Source organism: Lissotriton helveticus, chromosome 7 (genome assembly GCF_964261635.1).
Source record: "Lissotriton helveticus chromosome 7, aLisHel1.1, whole genome shotgun sequence".
Taxonomy (NCBI): domain Eukaryota; kingdom Metazoa; phylum Chordata; class Amphibia; order Caudata; family Salamandridae; genus Lissotriton; species Lissotriton helveticus.
Window position 1 is genome coordinate 1,712,074,278 of NC_136068.1, and position 23,300 is coordinate 1,712,097,577.

Consider the following 23,300-nt stretch of genomic DNA (forward strand, 5'->3'; position numbering starts at 1 on the left):
CACCAACCCTGAACAAGGCAGAGTGAGCAGCTGTATGGTGACAGGCAATCCCTCGGTGCCATCATCGCCTGATAGCCAGCATGAGAGCAGCGCCAGGATTGGAGGGGGTGGCCCCTCTCAGTATTTTCAAGTGCACTGCAGGCTTGTGCTTTCTGTACTCTAGCTGTCCAAGACAGCTAAGTTACAGGAGTTTAAAATGCGCAAGTCTTGCTGGACGTTGTAAGACATGCGCACTTCAAATTGTAGTGTACAGCTCACTTCTGCCCAATCCTGATACTCTGTTTAAGACAGGGTGGATGAAAATTGAAATGGTAATAAATTAACTTCATTACCATTTTATTTTTCATCTTTGGGGCGTTCCTGGGGCACGTTTTCGGCAGTGGGGTGAAGCTCCTCCGTCCTAATGGAGGAGCCGCTCCTTGTATATGGCTTGAGTATTGTCAGAAAAAGTTAATTCAAATTGAATCTCACCCCTCATCTCAGACCACAGCTACCTTTTATCACAGGTCTTCTCTGCTATCGGTCTATCCTATGCTCTTAAAGATTAGAGCCCTTTCTGCCTACATAGGCCCTAGAGCATTGTCTCGCATCCTCAAATAATCCCAGCACGGCTCCTTCCCACAAGGCCTCTTGGGATCACACTGTCTGCTGTAAATATTAAAGATGAAAGACGTGCCCTTCATCTCAAGTGAAGCCATTATTTCTCTTTCTAGAGCTCCTCAAAGACTCATGTCATTGCATCCCTTGGTACTGTGAACTCCAGTCTGCCTTGCGCGCAGACCTGCCTTTATCCTTTTGTCGTGTCTGGTCCGCCAGCCTTTGCAGGAGCAGTGCGATGTTCCATTACTGCTCACTCTGTATCTAAGCCTGCTTCTGAAGTTAACAATATAACCCAAAGGCAGCCGTGGGGGAAGAGTAGTTCAGAAATGGACTGAAGTAAACCACAAAGAATTGCTTAAATATTCACTTCTTACCTTACAAAACCTCTTCATTGGCTGTATTCTGAATGTCTGTGCAGGGAAACTTCTGAAGAATGACTCCGATATCCTTGGTTTCTGGTGAAAAACACCAGATTAATGTACTAAGTAAAACTTTGTGATGTTACTCGGAGACCGCCTCCTTGCCTTATTTACCTGGAATCCTTGTAGTGATATGCTCCACGCGACTCAACTGAAATCCATCCCTTTACTGCCCATAACCTGGGTCATTCTCAAAGGAACGATCCAAGGACTCTTGCCGTTTACAAGTGCAGGCACAGACTTCTGCCCAGTTTCCTCTCAACCATAGTAATTACTTATGAACAAGTATCTGGTAGTACATTGTTTTGAAGAGGCATTTGTATAGTGATCATGCACCTGTATAGACATCAAAGTGCATTATTAAATGGGAAGCCTTCTACATCGTGGTGCAGAGGTTGGCTGTAAGAGTGTAGGACCTGCAGTGTGGACTATACGGGAAGAATTTGAGTATTTTGCTTTAGTGACCAGACAGGGGTCTCTCTTCTGTCTTAGGTCGCAGGTCCTAGGCTTTTGATGGGAGGAAGAGGTGTGAGAATGAGCGGATTTGTCTTACGCATGTGTTGTGGTTCTGTCTGGTCGTATCCGACTACGACTGGCTATACAGGTCTCCCTAGATATACTAAGGAATGGGAGTCCACGGTGTGCACTAGATGGATGCAGCCATGGCTGTGGGACTATTTAAACCACCAGAGATGGGGGGAGGAGTGGAGAATCATCCGCCAGACATTGCATTGAAACTGATTGTCCAACTATGGTAGATTAATTCAGGTAGCTTGTGACTTGTACTGTATACATATATAACATATTTGTAACTCCCCGGACTGGGCTGTGTATGTTGATCTTAGTAGATTCCATCCATTAGAACCAAGAGGTGCTCCCCTAGCAGAGACCGAAGGGCCAGCCGTATCAACTATGCTTGTAGGCGCTACTCAAGGATGTCAGTGGGCGACATTCCGAGTATATGTGGTTAGAAGGAGTCTGACTTCCTACATACAGTGCTCCACCCCACCCACATTCCCAGAGTTTGGATGTGAGGGACTTGAGTACAAGTATTAGTTGCAGGTAGGGTTACCACATGACTGTTTGTTTTTGTAACTTCCATGATCAGTATTTTAATGTCCATGCCGGTACAAACATTAGGACAATTTCCTAACGCTGATTCTTTTCCCCTTTGTCAGTACATATTTTAAACATTAACTATAATAAGAAGGCACGTTTTTAATGTGTTCCTTAACTATTACTAACTGATAATTCAAGTAAACAAAGGCAGAAAAGTCATGTGAAAAATGATTACAGGCAATTTTATATAAAGTTATATAAAGTATCATGACTGGGCCTTTGCAGAATCTTAAAACATGAACACATGGCCACCATTTTTTCTCTGGCAAAGGTGGCAACACCAACTTCAGGGAGGATACATTTCCTTCTGGAGACTGATCAGGGGTCACCCAGAAACCCAGGGTCTGGACTGGATACCGATAGCCATAAATTTGGGATGTTCCAAGTTCAGTTTATGAACCTCAGTGTATCCACCTAGTCCTTTTAAGAAATGTTCTTCCTGCATTAACTGTATCATTGCTCCTACGATGCTTAATGCTCACTTTGTTCATGTCAAGGACGCACACCACTCCTTTCAAGTGTATTCCAAATGAATGCTACCACTGAGCAGTTCTGCAGATTGCTGGTCATTTGTATTCTGGTTAATTGAGTGGTACTGGAGAGGTGAGTGGCCTGACCCCTTAGGCTCTACCAAACTCTACCACAACAGCACCTTTTGGTGCCTTTGGTTAAGCACAACCACAAGCAACAACATGGCATGTGGGCCACCACCACCCCAGTTACCTCTGGTCAGTGGGCCTTCATAATCACCCTTGCTATCACCAACTAGGTAGATTGTCCAAGGTCCCCAGTAAGTGATTTGTATCACCGTTGATAAATCACAATACCACAGGGTATGTTATTTATTGGGTTCGATAAATAACACTTATTATGAGTTATTGTGGGATAAAATGCAAATTATGGTGTTTAACGCACCAATATCCACATGGTATGGTTAATACTGTACACATTTCCACTGTTACATTTCAGCAGGTTTGAGCCGCCAAAATGTAACAAAACTTGAGGTATTTAATAAATCTGATAAGCATCAGATATGTTAAATACCTTTTAACTTGTAATTCTGACCCACATGTAAACCAGAGTTCACGCACAGGTCGGAATATAACAGGTCAGTCATAATCAGGTCCTATCTGTCTATCATACACCTCCCCTGATGCACAACATAACAGACAGCATTTTCTTTCTACCGCTGCTGGATATTATTAATTTATTTATATATGTGTGTGTGTATATATATATATATATATATATATATATATATATATATATATATATATATATAATATATGTTTTTTTTTTTTGTTTTTTTTTACACTGAGGAAGCCAAATAGGTGAAACGCGACTGTCGAGGGGGCAGGGGGTCTGCCAATAAAATCACTTTTGGAGAAACAACTTGGAGTGCCGTCTACTTTTGTTAATAAACGAGTGTGTTGCAGTAATATGTGTATATATATGTATATATATATATATATATGTATATATATATATATATATATATATATATATATATACATATATTTGTATATATGTTTTTTAGTTCTCGCCTATGCAGTGCGCATGCGCTGCATAGGAGGGGACCTTTTGCAATCGATCAGCATTTCGGCAAAAAGCTTGCACGTTTTGCAATGCTTTCTATCGCAACGCGTACACGTTTAGCGTTTTCCTTGCGGGATCGAGCATTGGCGCCATCAGTTTGTAATTATCTTGAAAACAGATGGTACCCCTGCTCGCGCCCGCAAGGGAAACGCTATGTGTCTGGTTCATTTTTAATATTCGTGTGTTTGAGAAGCCCGGTTCACTTATTTAACAAAATTAAATGTATTTCTTCGACTCCTGCTTCCGCCTGATGTTTTTTTGGTTTAGTGTATTTCTATTTGCCTTGTTAGGGGTAGTAAGTACTACATACATGCAATTTTCCCCTACCAAACTCAAGACTTAGCACAGTCTGTGGTGGGGTAGTCCGAAGATCAAGGTGGTGTCAGGCTTTTATGAAGTTAAAACATTGAAATCGGGCCCTTGAAACACAGATGCGGCTCTGCCCTTGTAAGCATGTGGAGGGAGGCATGGGCTTTGATGTGCACATCTTACACCAATAAACAAAAGATGAGGGGAACAGCACCCTGGCAATGAAATGTGTCCCATGTGCTTTGAAGCCCCCTTTGGACCTACGGGTAGTAGAGGCGGGTGACAGCCAGAGGTGCAGGACTCCCGTTCTCAATTTGGCCAACATGTCTCAGTATAAAGTCTGATACATGGACACTCTGTATGCACGGGTAACCACAGGCCCCCAATTCACGTTCAAGGCCCCATGTGTGCAGCTTCCGGTGAGCCTGTAGTGCTAGTAATGTAGTGAGATAAGTACTTTTGAGGCAGGTACTTTTTGTTGCATTGCTGGAGCTCTGCATGCTTTCTGTCATTTGTCACTGGTAGAGCTGTAAGAACAACAACATCAAAGCAACATGTTTTGTGTAGCGCTTCACGCAGAACAGGTGCCAATATTACGCAGTGCTGTGGAAAGTTGTCACGTGTGCCCGCTGCGGTGCTCTCCCTGCTACGGTTCAGTGCTTGGTGACGGCATGTCACCTGTGGCTTATTACTTAGTGTTTGCTAAAAAGCGCTGCCTGTTTACTTTTTTCCGTTACAAGGGTCGGTTTTCTCTGGAGTTTGCCTTTCCCACATCACCCTCTTGCCCCAGGCCTCCCCTGCCGATAGAAGTGTATACGTAACAGCTTGTTATGTGCCTGTAAAAAGGAAGGGGTTCTCATGCGTCACCTTATGAAACGTGATTTTATAATCTGACACCCTAGAAAATGGAGCTATGGAATTCGCATTTATTGCACATAAGTACAAAACTTCACAGTTTCTCTTGGCCTGATCCCCTTCAGCTGCAACCACCAAGTGTTAAGATTGTTTGCTGTGCTATGGTAGTGGCTTGCGACACATGGTCACATCTTTCACTGGAGAACCCCTTTAAAAGGACAAGGTGCCCGGGTCTCTCTACAGTTTATCTGGCCTCATACCTCGAGAAAGAAGGGGTTAAATAACCACGATACACTCACTCCCCCACCACCCCCAATTGGTGTCCTTTGGACAGTCCCCGAGAAGACCCTCCCAGTAATTACACGGGAATGTTCCAAGCTGACAGAGCGGCGAGGTGATGACAGATAGGCTGAAGACAGTTTCTGCTTTTAGGGCCCTCTGTTTATGTCAACAATCTAGGCGGGGTGAAGAGGTTAGCACTTGACCTGGGACAAACCTCCCTGGATAGGGCACCCTGGCCTTCTCGAGATATCTGTACTTTGGCGATGCCTGGTTCATAACCAACACATCACAAACCTGACGACACCTGGCATAGAAACCCCCCCCCCCTCCTCCATTGGGTACAAGCAGACCCGATATCAACAAGGAAGTGGTCTCTGAGGATAAATGCTCTTAGCAGCAAATCAGCTGTGACACTTAAAACAAGCATTGCCATAGCCAATAGGTCTCGCCTTTGGGACCGTTTAAGTTTTTAGCCATGCAACAGCTGATGTTGTTGCACCAAGAATATTGTGCTGGATAACTAAACACTTATGAGGTCCCAAAGGCAAGACCTATTGGCTATGCCAATGCTTGTGTTATTTTGGGACAGTTTTAGGATTGTCATGTGTAGTATTTCTGGTTACAGGCGGATGTTTCCATGTTTATCAGTAGTTCAAGCTTCATTTAACATTTGGGGTACTTGCTACCACATGAATTGTTAACCTGCTCGTTAAAGCTTTAAAAAAAATATTTTCTTGTTTTTGAAGTTTCATGTTGACCTGAAATTGATTAAGGAGGTCTTTGAAATTCAGACCTGCTTCTGATTGTCAATGCACTGTTTACACCAAAGTAAAATCTTCCTTATTTTGTTGGAATTGGAATATTGTTTCCAGTATCACTTCCTGGGTCTCCCCTTTCTATTGGCGAACTACTGCACCGTTTGTTTACTGGAGGAGGGATAGGTGGAAGCTGATGACATTAAGGCTTTCATCATAGAGAGAAGCATCTTATCCAGGTGGACCAATTGAGAAGGGTTTACCGCTCATTTTGTACCTTAAATTGCTGCGCATATTTCCACAATCCTTACTTACATGCACTGTTAGAGTACTATGGTCTTTACGGTTATTGCCCGGTCAGTTCTACAGTGGCTGTTTTGTGGGAAGTGACTAATTTTCATCTCTAATCTCTTTGTCCTCTGCATTTGTTGAGCACTGATTTGATTATTATTACAGGTTGTGGGAGCCTCGTAGGTGTTGTAGATTGAAAAACAGTTGAAGGAATAACACATTTTTGTAATGTTTACAACTCTGAGTTTTACCATCCTGAAGAACAGACCCTGCTATCCCATCACCTCCCAACTTCAGTGACCTCCTGTACGCCAACCCTGTTCATGTAACTGGACACATTTATATAGTTAAAAAAAATATTTAGTACCCTATAGAGCAGAGGCAAAAATGCAGGGAAATGTTTTTATTACCTCAACATTACCTTAACAGACTTCTTGGAGTCTAGAGAGGGAACGCAGTGGGGTGCTCCTTTAGCGGCAGTCCTGTAGACACCGCGGATCCCACGATGACTAGATGGAAGTTTCTAGAGTGGCCCTGAAAAGATTACATGAGTACAATACGCCAGGACATGCCTGGGGGGAGGGGTGAGGGTAGAGATGGTGGGGAGGCCACTTGGTGGGGCCGAGGGGTTAGAATTATCGTTGCACTGTTTGTCAACATGTGATGTGGGCTTCTTCATCAGTGCATCTCCTGAAGAACTATTGAATGAACATGGCTGTCCATACAGCAATAACGATATGTAGATATCAACAGTTTATTCCTGTTAGTTCACATGCTCACTCAGTGTTTGTACTGTACTAGTACATGTCTCGTATACGCCTAATAAAGTTTGTTTAAAAGAAAAAAAATCAGACTTCTTGGAGTCTAGTTCATAGTGGGCCAGTTAAGCGTGTGAAGTTTGATTGCCATACAATTGAAACTTTATGTGTAAGCATTAAACAAACCTAATGTCTCTCTCCCTCCTCTGTCTCTCCCCATTACTCTTTACTTAATTCCTACATCGTTGGTCTTATCTCCATCCTCTTCATTTCATAACCCTTTCTTCAAATTCTATGTCTTCGTTTCTATTTAATTTCGAACATGCCATTACAAACTCTTTCCTAACCACACTCTTGTTCTATCGCATATACATCTCAATCACCTTCTTACGTCTCCATTTTCATCTCAATTTGCCCTGCATCTCAACCAAATCTTCAATTTCTTTCTCTGTTCTTCCTCTCTCACTTCTTTCATACCCTCTTTTCTGTCCATTACATTATCCCCTCCTGTTTTTCCTTGTCTTCAGGTTTACACCCATCTGCATGTGATTGAGGAGCGGATGAACCAGAGTCTGGCCCTGCTCTACAAGAACCCTCGTCTCTCTGAGGAGCTGAAGGGAGAGATCCGTATGTAGTCACACGATAAATTCTATTTCTTAAGTTCTGCCTTGCCATTTAAGCTGCAAGGTGAGATTGTTTGTAATTGCCTGCTAAATGACATTCCTGAAGCCTTATATTTCATAGGACCTGTAGAGAGCATCACCATGTACTCACCTGCTGCACTTTCCACCCTAAATCCTTCACTTCCACATGAGCTAAAGGAAATGGCTTTATATAGACTCTTACTAAATAATCTTCGTAGATCGATTTGTTCTCCCACCTCTAAACTCAACTCACAGGTCCCTGTCTTCGGCTCTTTGATGAGTCAGAGATTTGGAGAAACTCACTGATGCAAATAAAGAGTTGGAGCATTGATTTAGGTTCAATTCGTTCTTAAGAGATGCATTTATACCCCACCACTTTCTGTGTTCATACCGAAAGGAATTCAAGTATGAAATGTGTATAAAGCACTTGTTCCTTCAACACTTCTCTCCCCATCCTAGATTATGTTCTCTTCTTTCCTGAATCATCAGACTGACTTCCCTCTATGGCTTGTCTTTTTCTCCTCAATCTGGTTCTACATGCCACCCTCCTCCATTCTTAGATTTGGCAGAATCTGCATCTTACAGTTTCCACTCATTCTACTGGCTCGCCCCAAGCAAGCGTGTAAAAAATGCAGCAGGTGCAATGGCAGCAGGCTGGGTTATGTGGGTTCTCTGCGCCCCAATTTTAGCTGTGTTTCACAACCAAACCATAGGGTTTGGGCCCATTTTTCTTGCTTGCATGAGGGCCCATGCATCTTCACTACACCTCCATCTCATTGTCCCGCACCCAGTCCTCTGACTCTCACTCTCCATTTCTCCCTCCCCCCACAGAGGAACTTCTGCAGTCGGAGAGGGCTAGCTCCAGTGCTCTGCTCACCACCTCCATCTCCGAAACCCGCACCACCGAGGAGTTCCTCCACGTGGACAGCAATGAGGATCTCATGCTTGACGACAGGCCAGAGGGACCTGTAACTTCAGACCTCTTCGACCAGGAAGGTGAGGCACAAGATGCATAAGGACAGAGACGATTTGTGACTGAGTTGGACTTTTTTTTATTTAATTTATTTAAAGGGATCTCAATTAAGCATTGTTTTTTAAAACCTTTCACATGCATTGCAATGGAGGTTGTGGCTGAACTTACGACAGGATTTGCAGAATATTAGAAATTGCTTCTTGATGTACATACGATTAGGAATGACCATATTGGAGGTTTCCATCTGATTTCATCTAACATGGTGTGGAAATGCCATGGGTAATATCCAGTGCCATTAAAGGTGCAAAATCTGTGGGGTTAAAACATAGCCTTGGGTCAGGCCATTTGCAATCCTTATGCTATAATTTGATAGCCACTTGCTATTCCTCTTAACCCTTACCTAAGTTTACTACTTAAAGAGTTCGAATTGAAATCCCCCATGACACATGCTTTTTAACCCACGTTCATTATTTTAATTGCTAAACAAGACCATGCTTATATATTATCTCTAGTTGAAGCTCCTGAGCGGAATTATATTCAGTGCTGCAATAGAATAAAACTGAATAGTTTTTCCTCGATGTCTAGCAATAACACAATTAAAAAGGGGGAACGGGGGCTTAGCAGACCTTTTTATACATAAACTGTAGAAGAACGATTCAGAAACTATTTTCTGAACACAGGCATAGAGGTATAATTAAAATTTCTCCAGTGTTAAGGTTGGCTGTTATAGTGAGACTGGAAAGACGGTCAGGAGGCACCATGTTAGTGGTGTTATAAGGTCTGCTGAAGATAGTTACATACTACTTGTTAGTCCCAACAAGTTAACTCCCTTCTCACTAACATCCGTATTACTTGCTGCAGCATTGTACCTAAACAACTCCCTCATAAAGGCACTGCAGAAATAATCGTGTGCTAAATTGAATTCTATTGGATCCTAACACTATACTAATTCCCTACTAATCCTGTTTGGGTTCTGGAGTAGCATGGTAACAGCCGAACAGAGCTTTAACACCTCATCAGTGGTAGCAAGTGCTATATAAATGCATACCCTACCCTCTTCTATCCCTCCACTATCCTTTTTCAATCCAAATAACAAACTCACATGTCTAACACTCAACTTAAATTAATATCTCCCTGTACTAATTCACCACTAAAAGTGTTTAGGTTTCAGAACAGGGCGCTACTCGCTAAAAAGCGAGTCGACGCCTCGTCAGGGGTAGTAAATTAAATTCAATTGCAATTACAATTATGTTCAATCAAACTTGGTCTGAATATAACTTGTGGCAATATCTGTTCCTTTCAAATGCTTTGCATCAGACTAATTTTATACTGACTTCATAAAGGACTTTCGCAGACTCTAACTAGTAATACCAGCCAAATTAATCGCAGGATAGCATTCTCTCTTTATAGAATACAAATATGTAGTAGAGGTGTAATACTGCGTCATTTTCTACAGATGTCATCTGATGAGCAAGTTGTAAATAAAGGTAAATTCTTCATGAACCAGCAATAGGAAAATCCACAAAATATGTCTAAATTAGCAGATATTGGCTAAGTAAATTTGTGGATTTTTCCCCAGCAACTCTAGAATTGTAACAGGGTTGTAGCTTGATTTTTCATTCAAGATATGATGGGTCAACAAATACATGCAGAGGTTGAACAGTCAGAACTAGGTATGTATAAAAGGCACGAAAAGAATTTCGACAAAAAAAATTGTAATTAACAAATCATGGAAAATAAATAAGAAGTGCTGCCCCCAGCACTGAATCATCACTGTGCAGTTTGAATGATGACCACAATAGGTTCATTCAAAATCTCAGTTTAGGTGGTGCGCAAAGCGAGCTTATTGGAAAAGCCATTCTACTATCCACAAAATATAGGTGTTCTCATCAACATTCTTGGGCGCAAGGGAATTATTCTGCCACCAAAGCAAAATTGCCCATTTCCCTACAGAAATGAGCTTCTGGTGTACATTAACCGCTCAACTGTAATATTGGTACTGAATAAACATGGAACATAGAAGCCATCAATCAGATCTATTGACCCATTGTTCATGTTCAGCTGAGGAGGTTTGTGAATGTGAATGTGGATGTAGGCTGGCCAATCTTCCCACTCAAATGGAAACTGAAATCCAGGCTTTTAGGTTGTGTTTGAGGGCTCCCGCAGGCTCAACTCTTTGCTAATGAGCACAGTTCCAAAGACCCCTCTTTATGCATTTTTGAAAGTCAGAGATTGCTTCAGAGGGAGCCTTTTACTTCTGCACTGGGTGAAGCATCCCTGTACCTTTTAGCCCCACTCCTTTGAAGACACAATGTCAAAAAAAAAGATAGAGGACACTGCTCTGCGCCTTATATGGGCCAGGCAGAGTTAGTTCTTACTTTCTATGGACAACCACACTGTCCTAAATTTTCCTACCAGATGGGGAGCATCCTTCCCCAGAAGCAATGACTGGTTGTCCCCTTCTTATTCCCCTCAATTGCTGACTATAGTTCCATAGTCTGTGGTACCTCAATTTCTTACTGAGTGAACTTGATGTACATCAGAGATAAGCACATTGTTTTAGCCTTGTTTCCAAACCACTCTGGATCTTTGGCACTCTGTAAATTAAAATGAATATGCACTGAATAGACTTTTTTGTTGACATTGCCTCACCTAATGATTTGCAACTGCACTTCGCATTTACACCATGTTGTGTATCGAATAGGGTCCGAGTTAAATTTGAACCCATTCCTAAAGAACTCTCAAGCTTCTGCGTATACCAGAAATGTCTCTTGATCTTCTTTCCTAGTCCCCGGACATTTTTGGATATATATATATATTTGTTTTATAACTTGGATATTGGCTTTGAATTGTCTTTGGGTGAGACAAAGTGCAGTGAAGTAATGTGTAATGGATTGCCTTAGCGACCATGCTTCCACAGCGTGCGTTGCTGTTGGAGAGTCCCTTACATTTCCTATTAATGTATCTCCCAGAGGTTCATTCCAGCAGGACCAATCCAGCTTCATCAATACCTTTCTATTGGCCGCAGCCCATCACTATAATATACCCGGCAACCGCCGGGGCTTCCAGATCCCATTTGTATATGATATAAATTACACTGCACCTTTTGTCTGTGTGCCTACACATTTTAAGTGTTGATAGTTAGCACTGAAGTATAGAAGTTACCACAAAAAGTGAACAACGTTTTGTGAAAGTCTGTTTGAAAGCAAAACCTACTAGTCCTTTGAAATGCAAGCCTTTTTGGGGGTGCAGGGATACTTTATGTTGGTGAAATACCAATGGTATTCAACTTCATCTCTGTGGCATGGGTTTGTTGTTTCATATCCTTAGTTTGCAGATCTTATTAATTTACAGGAAGTTATTTTGCTGCTGACTGGAAATCGTGTCTTCTTCCTGCATCTGTCAAGCTGTCTTTCTGCTCACCTTTATATTAACAGCATTTAACCTAAAATCAAGAGTTGTTGATGGCTCGTGGGCACTAAACAAGCGATCTGACTTGTAGTGCGGCTGCGCGGAATTCAAACAGTAATGGGAGTGTTGTTAATAAGTACATAGTGGATGAGTGAGAACCCATATATGGATTTAAAATTTAAAAATGTGTGTGTGTGTGTGTGTGTGTGTGTGTGTGTGTGTGTGTGTGTGTGTGTGTGAATACAGCAGTAATTGATGATGCATGTTCCTGCTGCATTGCATTCTCTCTCCCCTTTTGCTCTTCTGACAATACTTTTGTTGATTGGTTGCCTCATCTCTTTCTCTTACTGTCTTTCTCTGTGTCTTCTCTTCTACTTCCTTCTCTCAACTCCAGCCGACTCTCAGCAGAGTGACAAAAGAGGTGAGTGGGGTTGGACCGGCCAAAGAGAAACAGTGCAGAAGTGGAACGACGGGTCACGAGAGGTGGGATTAGGGTGCAAGGTGGGACCATAGTGAAAGGGGTGATGGGGGAAAAAGCAAATGTTGAGCTAGAAAGTCAGTGATTAGGTCAAACGTAAACTTTGAGAGTGGTAAGATAGGAAGAGTTGGAAGAACAGGAGGGAGGACTGAGGGGAATAGACTATATAGAGTGAGAAACAATATGAGTCAGAGATTTTGGGCTACAGACCAGGATCAGAGGGCAGTAGAGAAGGGCACATTTCATGATGAAAGAGTGAGACAAAATGTGGAGTGAGTGAGGTTGTAAAAGCAAGCTAATGCGAATCTGTGTATTGAAAATGTTTTGCATGCTCTTAATATTGACTTTAGCCTAGCATAAATGTGTAGAAATGTAGTTCGTCCAGCATGTGTTGCTTTTGATTGAATAGAAATATCACTGAATAATCTCATATCCGCAAAGGGGTCTTCCCATGCAAATATTCTGCATGTAAGCATTGCAGATGAAGAAATAGAAGCTATTTCACTTTTAATGGCATGTGCACAGCAAAAGAGGAGATCTAACCATTGAGTCTCTTCTCTGAGCACCACAGGAAGCTGGTACCAATATGTTACCCTTTGACTCTATCTCAAAGAATGGCCAGAGTGTGTCTATGCTGGAGTCATCAGTTTATCATGCCGTGATAGTCTCTGCAGAAGGTTCACTTAAATTGCAAGTCTCCTCTGCGCTTGATATTTAGTGACTCAAAACTGCTGTCACATCAAGACCAGGCTGTCCAGTACCTACCTGAACGTGCCCTGTACCATGACCACATCCCTCCAATTTTCCACTAAAAAGTTTTAAAAAACTAGTCCAGTTGTAGCTTAGCAGGATGAACCTGTAAAGATTCAGTCCCTTACTATCACCCAATGCCAAGTCAATGGGATTCACCCTTGATACTAACCTTGCCCTCAAGTAACACATCTCCAGCAAGACTAAGACAGTGTGGCACCAGCGACCCTTACAAAAAAGTAAAACTGTTCCTCCAACAAAGTGGCTGCAAAACTGTGCAAGCCCTTCTGCTCTCAGACCTGTACGGTGGTTACGCCCGCTGCACTGCCTTCTTGTGCTCCCCATTCCCCCCCACCCTTGACTTGCATCCTGAACGCTGCAGCACATCTTACAAAGTGCTTGAAATATATGATCACTTTGGGCCCGATGTAGGTAAAATAGATTTACCGATTTTTAATTACCGAATCATACCGATTCGGTAATTAAAAATCGGTAAATCTAAGGGGTTGAGATGTAGGAACATCCAGATGTTCCTGCTACCGAATCGGTAAAAATCTGTATTTACCGATTCGGTAAATACCGACCGGTAATGGCCCATTCATTCCTATGGGCTTTGAAGCCCATAGGAATGAATGGGCCATTACCGGTCGGTATTTACCGAATCGGTAAATACAGATTTTGACAAGGGTGCAGGGGGTGTCACTTTGACACCCTCTAGCACCCCCAAAAAAGATTCGGGGGCCATGTGGCAGGCAGACCTGCCCTAAGGGCAGGTCTGCCTGTCATATGGCACACCTGAATCGGTATTTTACCATCAAATATATTTGATGGTAAAATACAGAATCGGTAAGGGTTGTGGGACTCAGAAGAGTCCCACCTACATATCAAAAATACCGAATAGGTATAAATACCGATTCGGTATTTTACAGATTCGGTAAATTTACCGATCGGTAAATTTACCGAATCTGTAAAATTCTGGGCCCTACATACCAAATCTGATTTTCCGGTCGGTAACGGCCGAAAATACCGATTTTCGGCCGTTACCGACCGACCTACATCTGGCCCTTTATGCCTACTAAGATGGAACTCACTCCTTTTACCTTTTTTTGCATTCGTTTTAAGACCAGCTTCTACAGGATCCAATAGATCCACAGCCAAGATACTGCCAGACTGGAGATGACAAAATGCAAAAAAAAACATGCCAGTAGGTCTTCTCCATCTGTGCACCCAGGATCTGGAATAACATTGGTGCAACCATCAGGACCACATGGCACGACTTCAGTTCGCAAAAGAGCCGAATGCATACATCTGCAAACATCTTATGTGCTAGGTCCTCTTCCCCTCGCAGAACTTAGCAGATTCCACTCCACGTTACTTTATAAATGATCACCATGTGTACTCACTCCCTCTCTAAGTAGCAAGAATTAGATATGGTATCTCTGTGAATCTAGTAGTACTGATGGGTAATTCCTTGACATCTACTAAGGAAGCAGGGCTCTTTGAGGTCTACCATAGCCCGTAGACCCCCAGTGAGAACAGTAATCTAATAGTCTATCTTGAAAACGTCTTAAAGAAGGCAGACAAATGCATCACATACTATTGGAAATGTAATTAAAATGCTCAGCTGAAGTCTGCAGGCATCTGGCATTTGAACACCTTTTTTTCGAGATTTGGGATTATAGCATCTGGTGGTGGGTGTTGATTGTAAATAATAATTGGCATCTTTCTGTTTATTTTTATGAAAATAATTGCATTACCACTCATGGGTTTATGATTCTCTCTCATGCAGCTTCTGGAATGACTGAATACGACTACCCCACGAGTGACAAAGCCCTCGTCTACGAGCCAAATCAAAAGGTACATTCATGCACAATCACCGTAGCCGATCCTTTTTTTGTTTAAAATCTCTTTTATGCACACTTGTACACCATGAGCCTCTGAAAAGCCTTCCTGACAGTCTTGTGTTATTTCATTAGAATGAAATGACTCGCCACCCTTGATGGCTCGTCGTTAAGCCCTCTTCTTTTTAATGTTTATTTTTCCCCGCTAGCTGATATGATTTCCAAGTCCGGCATTAAAACTACATCTTATGCTGACGACATTCAGCTGCTTTTTACTTTTGAGGACCCGTCCACTTTTTCTTTTGAACCCCTTAAATCCTGCATCAGAAACATTTCTCACTGGATGGATCTCAATTCCCTAAGACTGAACGCAACTAAGACTGAAGTGCTCTTCTTCAACCAGCCCTCCCCTCTAGATTCTAACATTTGGTGGCCGGAAGATCTGAGCCAAGCCCCCATTCCTAAGGACTCAGTCAGGAATCTTGGAGTTCGCTGGGACCAACAGCTGTCTTTAGGCTGTCAGGTTCAATCAGTCTCTGCTGCCTGTTTTTCCAAGATTAAAACTCTAAAAAAACTTATCAATTATTTGCCATGCGCCCATAGGAAAACAATTGTTCATGCATTGGTTATCTCCCATTTGGACTACGCAAATGGACTCTACCTAGGATTACCCTCTGGCCTTTGTCACAAACTCCAAATGGTCCAACATGCTGCGGCTCGTTTGATTGGGGGTCTCTCACGCCGACAGCATATTTCTCCATACCTCCGCGAACTGCATTGGCTACCCATGAGCAAGCGCATTGAGTTTAAAGCTATGACACTGGCTTACCGCGCCACGCAGGACAAGGGGTCTGCCCATCTGAGATCCATCCTTCGCCCTTACTGTAACCCCCAATCGCTTCGTTCCAACTCTCAATGCCTGCTGGTTACACCCAGATTTAAAAAATCTCGTTCTGGAGGCAGAACATGTGAGCTGGTCGCTGCTCAACGCTGGAACAAGTTGCCTCTCAACCTGCGCATGAGTAGTACGGAATCGGAATTCCGCCGTGCTTTGAAAACCTTCCTCTTTTGCCGGTGACTGCTGGTCTTAGGTTTCTTTCTGTAGGGACCCCATTACAATCATTTAGCGCCAGGACACCCCGTTGGGGTAGCTGCGCGCTTTATAAAAGACACAATAATAATAATAATAATCATGTGACTCTGGGCAATAGCTCACTTAATCTCCCAGACAGCCCCCCAGCGCCTGGAAACCCTTAGTGGTGAGACGTTTGCACTTCACAAATGCGGAATTATTATAAATATTACGTGAAACAGTAAATAACCTCATGGTCATTATGTAATGGCTCAAAAAGCAATTGCCATCAGAACCCCTTTATATGTCTTGTATTTGGACTTCAAGGCTGCATTTGATAGAGTAAATGGATCAATAATCTGGGGGGAAATTAAGGGCTTGGGGTATCCAGCCACCCTATTAACAGCGATACGCCTTTTATACATGGATACAAGTATCGGAATGAAAGTAGGGAGAGAAACATCAGGTAGTCAGAAAATATATACCAACCGTGGTCTAAAACAGGTATGTGTGCATGCCCCACAGTTATTTAAGCTATAATCAGCAGATCTAATAGCTACCGTTTTCACAGCCAGAGCTTTCTTCCCCAAACTATGCACCATACATATACCGGCATTACAGCATACCAACAATACAGTGCTCTTCGATTATACTCCCATTAGTCTGCAGTGCTTACTCGCAACTCATCACAACAATGATCAAAAATTATATGTGAAAGAACTTCATTTCTGATATTAATGCCGAGTAACCATACTAACATTAGTAAGATCGGAGGAGAAAAGATCAACCTAATAGTCTCCCATTGATATCTGGATGTTTGGCAAAACAATAACATGAGCCCAAGCTTTCAACTTCAGGCCATGAGCAATAGGCCTTGGTACGTGCAATTTAAACTTTAAATACCAAATTAAATAGTTCAACAGGATCATCCATAATGGAATTAGTCAGAGCAAAATTCCTCCTGGCCATCACGTACAGTTCTCCTTATTGGGCTAAATTAAACAAATAACTTGAAACGGTCTATATCTCCAAGACCCATTTGTAGTCTTTCAAATAGCACCCCCGTAAATCTATTAAGACTAAAATTTGGTTTGGTTAATCTCTCCGGGCTAGTAGACTTCCAATTCTTAAAATACTGTGCAAGGTCTAAAACAAACTCTGATTTGGAAGGCACTTTGTTCTCTGTCTATAATGCATACTGTGTAGGAATTCTAAATCTTAATATTGTTCTCCATAAATTCGGTCTGACCAAGGAATGGAAAAGGAACTTGTACTATAGGTCCTTAAAATTTAAGGCAAAAGGTCCAACAATAGCCAAGTCTTTTGGTGATAATCCTGAGGAGTTCGTGGATCATAAAAGATGGGAAAGAATTATCACCATCACTTACCTCTTGTGTACCCCAGACTTATCTAAAAGGGACAATCGGAGACATAGAGAATTAGGTTTCAGCTTCTACCAATAGTAGAATCACAAACTGGTTTTAAATTTAAAACTCTTTGCCCTTGCAAATGCCGTAGAGGCTGTGGATATTGTTCTGAGGCACGGGCACATATAACTTGCTTATGCCCAATTCTTTTGGAGCTCCATCAAAAACTGTGAGGCCTTGTTAATTAGACTTGTGCTCTACAAGATTAACGATGCAAGTGACGCATGTCCACTGGTCAATGGTATACAGTTGGCACACAGACTAGTCAAATCTCTGGACCTTACATTAAAAGCAATGGAAAATGCTAAAGATAGACTTCATACCTTAGAATGATTGTTATCACGTCCTAGCCTGGATGAGATGACATGTGTAGCTTCTAGATGTACTAACTTGGCTAGTACTTTAGATAGTCTTGTGGAAACTTGCAATGCTGTTTCATAAAGATGACTGTATTTGGATAGATTTGTTTTATAAGGTTGTGGGTGATGGTCCTGTTTTTATGTCTATCATTATTAGTAGAAATTGCATTAAGGTACATTTCATCATACAAATTTAACAGTTTTGTAATGCTTTTTATTATTCAATGTGTGAAATAAATTTAACATTTGCAGAGGCACTCCAACAAGCAAAATAGTGAAACACCAACAGAATACAGAAGTATTGCAATGGAAAGTGAAACCTCATGGTTAGGTTATTGTTGTGTTTGCATGACATTGATACCGCCATCCACAAATTGGACAGGCTTTGCTTTGTGAGGGGACAATCGGGTCTTTGTAAGTAGTGGGATTCAGCCTGATGGTGAATGAATTGTTCGAGAGTCGATGTGAGAGGATGGGTAGAGCCCGGTTTGTACTCCGAAGCACTCAGCATCTTTCAATCTTCTCGAATCGCAGGTGAACACATCCCAAGATGTCAAGGGGGTGATTTACAAGTCTCCGGACATCCAGAGAGATGAACTGGTAAGTAGATCGGAAAGGTGACTCGCTGTAGATTCATCTGGTGCTGTTGACTTTATACTAAAGAATTGCCAAACATTGGGAAAGGATACCTCCCTAATCCAGAGACATGTCTGGTAAGCTGATGACTTTCAATGCCATTAAAGACTTACATGCCATGTTTTGCTGCATTTTTGTAGCCTTTCAAAGGCTCAAAAACAGTACAATATCTCTTGCTGCCTAAGCGGGTCTGCCTGTTCTATTTTTTTGGTCCTTCTGCTGGAACGGACATGTTACAAAGTACAACAGCATTTCCAGGTTTCCTCCATGCTCAACCTGCTGATAAGAAGTAGACGCCAACAGCATGGGATTGTTCATAGATGTACCTACCTGTGCCTTCTTCTACCAGCAGGCAGAATCCCTGCATATTAGATGGACATTCGCAGCAGAACCTTCACAAAAGGTTCCTTGTTACTCATTAGAAACCCAACAAATACCTCTGCTTTAAAAAGTAAAATCATTTTCATCCAACATTTCTTTATTCTCTTCCAATTATCTCCCACTCTATTTAAATTATAGTAAACAACAATATTTTGGCACCAGGGTCATGACACAGCATCCACCAGCATTCTCTGGGACCCCAGAGTCCAGTGGCTCACGGTCAGCCTTCATTAAAATAGATCAGTAGTTATGGAATTCCTACTGCAAATATTATTATTGGCACCAACTACATACCACAGGCCAACCACTGAGGCCTCGTAACCGAGGGAAATGTAGAGCAGCCTCCAATCAATTTTTATCTCTCAACTTTTCATCCGTCGTCCTCATACTCATTCATAGGGGCTTCCTACAATGCCTCCCTTTTCAGTTGTGGGAGGGTCTCTACTCAGCCGTTTAATGGAAATATATACCTCTTGACTAGGAGCGACATCAGAATTGTCAATTTGTGTGTTATCTTATTCCCTTTATGCTTGGGGACAAATCCCAATATGCACTCCTTTTGGGTCCTAGCAAGAACAAACACTTTTAGCTCATATGTTCTCCACTCTTGAAAATATCCCAATTCTACTGAGCCTATGAAAACCTGCTTACTCTTACACAATATTTTCCAAAACCATGATTTTTTTTAATTTTGCACAACTATTCATAAATTAAATGGTCAGTTTCATCTCTCCATTTCTGTGCAATTTATGAATGAGCCACGAGAGAACCAAAACATCGCACTCTTGTCAGAAGGACCATTGTCCTCTATTTGTCCGCCCCCCCCCAATAATGGCTACACAAAGGTCTCCAGACAAACGACCCCCAAAGGATACTAAAGCCTTATCCAAAAAATATGATGCGAATGCATTGACAAATTATATGGCACCAAATGCCTATAGCAAATTGACACCTTCGAAATTGATCAATGTAATCAGCAGAGATTTTGTTCAAGCATTCTGTTTAATATAATCCACATAAACAAAAGTATTGAACACAGCAAAGAATCAAGACAATGGGGTTGCGGTGCATATCCATGTTGTAATCACTCCACTCGCCACCTTCAGTGAGATTTTTGGGGGATTTTGTTGCCAAGTTGTTTTAGTGTGATTGTGAGTATTAAACTCACATCAGAATTTATGAATGAATGAATAAATGAATTTGTACTTGTAAAGCGCACTGCTGCCACAGCAAAGGGGCCCTGGCGCTGTACTCATTCCGCTGTGGAAATCTTCCTGCCTTTTCCCTGTGAAATGTCCACTCCTGGGCACCCCCAAGGTGAAGCCAGGCATCCCAGCGCTGTTGGGGCCATTGTGCAGATTAAGCAAGCTATTGCACAGAGTTGCAGAGTGGGACCCATGATTAGAATAGGCACCGAGGCGAGAATTATCAGGTCCGGGAAAATTGAGCCCAAGACCCGCCGAGGCAGGAATTGAACCCTGGTCCGGGCCAGATCTCTGCATCACGGTCTGCCGCTCTAACCATTGAGCCACACTTCTTCAGAGAATTTATATCCACAAGCTATAAGTCACTTGTGTGGAGGGAGACAAACACCACATTGGTTAATGCATTTCCTTTTGTTTGCAGCTTGTGCTGGGGTAGATCCCGTATTTTGCCGACACCGGTCATCCACTGTTCGGCATGGACATTGAAAGATGTTCTCCTTTGAATAAGAGGTTTCAGATTCCAGGTGACTGTTAACTCCCCAGAGGTCCGCGATGCACCAGAACAGTAACTCCACATTAGACAGTTTTTTTTTGCCATTGGGTTGGACATAGTTTCAAATGGTCCCCTACCATTGTGCTACGGAAGCTGAAAATGTTAGTGCCAGAATACAGACTTCAAACATGCAAAGATCTTGAATAACCATTGAACGCTTCAGAGTCAAATCGTACAGAGAAGCGTGGCACTGTTGTAAGAGTATGACTCATGGAGGGGTGGGTGGGGGCAGTATGGAGAGCAAACACCCTTTAAATTCTGCCTTAACTTAATAGTAAGATCATGTTGTCAGACCGGCACAGAGTTTGTAACACCTGCCTACCAATAGACCATGACCAGTCTACTTGTTTGGCTTGTAAGACCTTTCAGTGCAAAAAGAGTATTCTGTAACCATGCAGAATAGACAGTTAGGGCATTGTAGGATGCAGAGCTGCGCTGGTCCTGATCAGATAGCCAAAGGCTTTTAAGGGGCTCACTCCGACTTCGAAAGGTGTGGACACTCTGGTAAACTAGAGACCCACAGGAGTGAAGTCCTGAATGTGTGTCCTCCAACAACTCTGACTTCGAAGACCATCCTTCTCCAGAGCCCTCAATGAAACCCACACTCAGTTCAAAGACCACACCTGGGGTTTCACATACACCTCACACCGAGGACCTTCCCTTTGGGATTCGACCTTGAATGAAGCCTCGGCTCCTGTGTAAGGGAAACACCCAAAAGTCTATGCCTTAACACTTGAACTGCCTCTAAAGATGGTTTGACAGCCTGCAACACCCAACTTCTTGAAGCCAAAACAGCTTTGGGACCAGGGATTGCTTGATCCCCAGATGTGGAGCCTCAATGTGTAGACACCAAGGGCCCGATGTAGGTAATCCCAGATTACCGATTCTTAAATACCGAATCATACCGATTCGGTATTTAAGAACTGGCAATCGGGATTTAGGTATTTTTACCGATTCAATTACCGAATCGGTAATTACCGAATCGGTATTTACAGATTCGGTAATTGCCATTGATTCCGATGGGCCTTGAGGCCCATTGGAATCAATGGCAATTACCGAATCGGTAAATACCGATTCGGTAAAATTACCGAATTTACAAGGGGAACAGGGTGTCACTTTGACAGCCTGTTGCACCCCAGATTCTGGCTTGTGTGCAATGTGACATGCATACATGCCCTTAGGGCATGAATGTGTGCCACATGGCACCGGTGTACATGCACAGATGTGCATGTACACAGAAATTCATACTTTACCACCAAATATTATTTGGTGTTAAATTATGAATCGGTAATGGCCTGTGGCACTGTTTAAAGTGCAACCTACATCTTGATTCACCGATTCGGTAACTTTACCGACTCGGTAACTTTACCGATTCGGTATTTTACCGAATCAGTAAATTTACCGAATCGGTACAATTCAGGCCACCTACATGTCCAATCCCAAATACCGGTCGGTAACGGCCGAAATCGGCCGTTACTGACCGGTATTTGGCGACCTACATTGGGCCCCAAGAGCCTTTGTGACCATCTCTGAACCAAGATCGTCTCTGAAGTCGACTTCGAAGACCAACTCTGTCTTGACTATCAGCAACCCACTCCCTACCAATGACAAAGATAGCTAGTCTGATTTACACCAGAGGAGCATTTACATTGGCCCAGGCTCTGGTCATATCCTTGCACAGCCTTTTTGTCCTGGTCAACCCCACACCAAGAAATGCCACCTCACTCCTGAGGCAATTTCTGAAGAGTTTAGTGCTTATCCCACACCACTAAAGACAACCGGCAAACCCTCAACACCACCTGGACCTTCACGTTCACCATTCACACCAACTAGGGACAAGACCTTGCTGCAGACCAACTAAACCCATACCATGATGCTCTGCCCACGGATGATGGAGGCAATTCTTGGTACAGTTACAATGTGCACCATGCGATTGACCCTTCTCTGGAGCCAAGTTCTGTCAAACCCTCCCCATCAGACACAGCCTTCTATCATGCAGACCACCACAAAGTTAAACTCAATGTTCAAGAAGAGGACTATGACTTCCGTAATGAGACACTCTCAAACAAAGAGCAGTCTATACAATATTTGCCAATGATTAAAAGCATACTCAAATGCTCCACTCAAAAATGTAAAAGACCAGGTCAAAACAAGAATGTCCATACCCTGGGAGGAGAAAAAATATAAGCCTTCACTGCATTTTCATCTCGGACATGTTGCATCAGATTTCCTTGTTGTCCACTCGGTATATAATAAGGCATTCATGACGGGCATGTGGAACACCCCTCTACCTGATAAAGAGAGCTTAAAGATTGATGCTGCGGATAAGTGGATAGCTTTAGGGAATGCTACTCAATCTCAAACGCCATATGCTGTTTCAGAACAACAGACATCTGTTGGAGTAAAGGTGGGGGGCATAGTAAGCACTTTCCCCATGCTTACAAAAACCAAGGAAAGAAATTGTTCAAGAGTGCAAAACAATTGTTAATGCAAACATCTGGTGTGACCTTGATGCTGGTAATAATGCCTCTCGTGACATCAACACAAGTATCCTTCTCCATCACCACGCTTGTCTTAAAATATCCG

At 42.6% G+C, this 23,300-nt stretch overlaps 1 protein-coding gene across 2 annotated transcripts in view; it reads left to right on the top strand.

Annotated features, from left to right (window-relative positions):
- Positions 1-23,300, top strand: part of APLP1 (amyloid beta precursor like protein 1) — a 246,138-nt gene that overhangs the window by 212,367 nt on the left and 10,471 nt on the right. Inside the window, exons 11-15 of one of the 2 annotated variants that reach the window (XM_078655396.1) lie at positions 7,512-7,611; positions 8,460-8,624; positions 12,407-12,433; positions 15,030-15,097; positions 18,474-18,539. In XM_078655396.1, coding sequence (XP_078511522.1) covers positions 7,512-7,611; positions 8,460-8,624; positions 12,407-12,433; positions 15,030-15,097; positions 18,474-18,539 — 426 coding nt within the window. The remainder of the gene's footprint in view (positions 1-7,511; positions 7,612-8,459; positions 8,625-12,406; positions 12,434-15,029; positions 15,098-18,473; positions 18,540-23,300) is intronic. The other variant, XM_078655397.1, reaches the window with a different exon arrangement.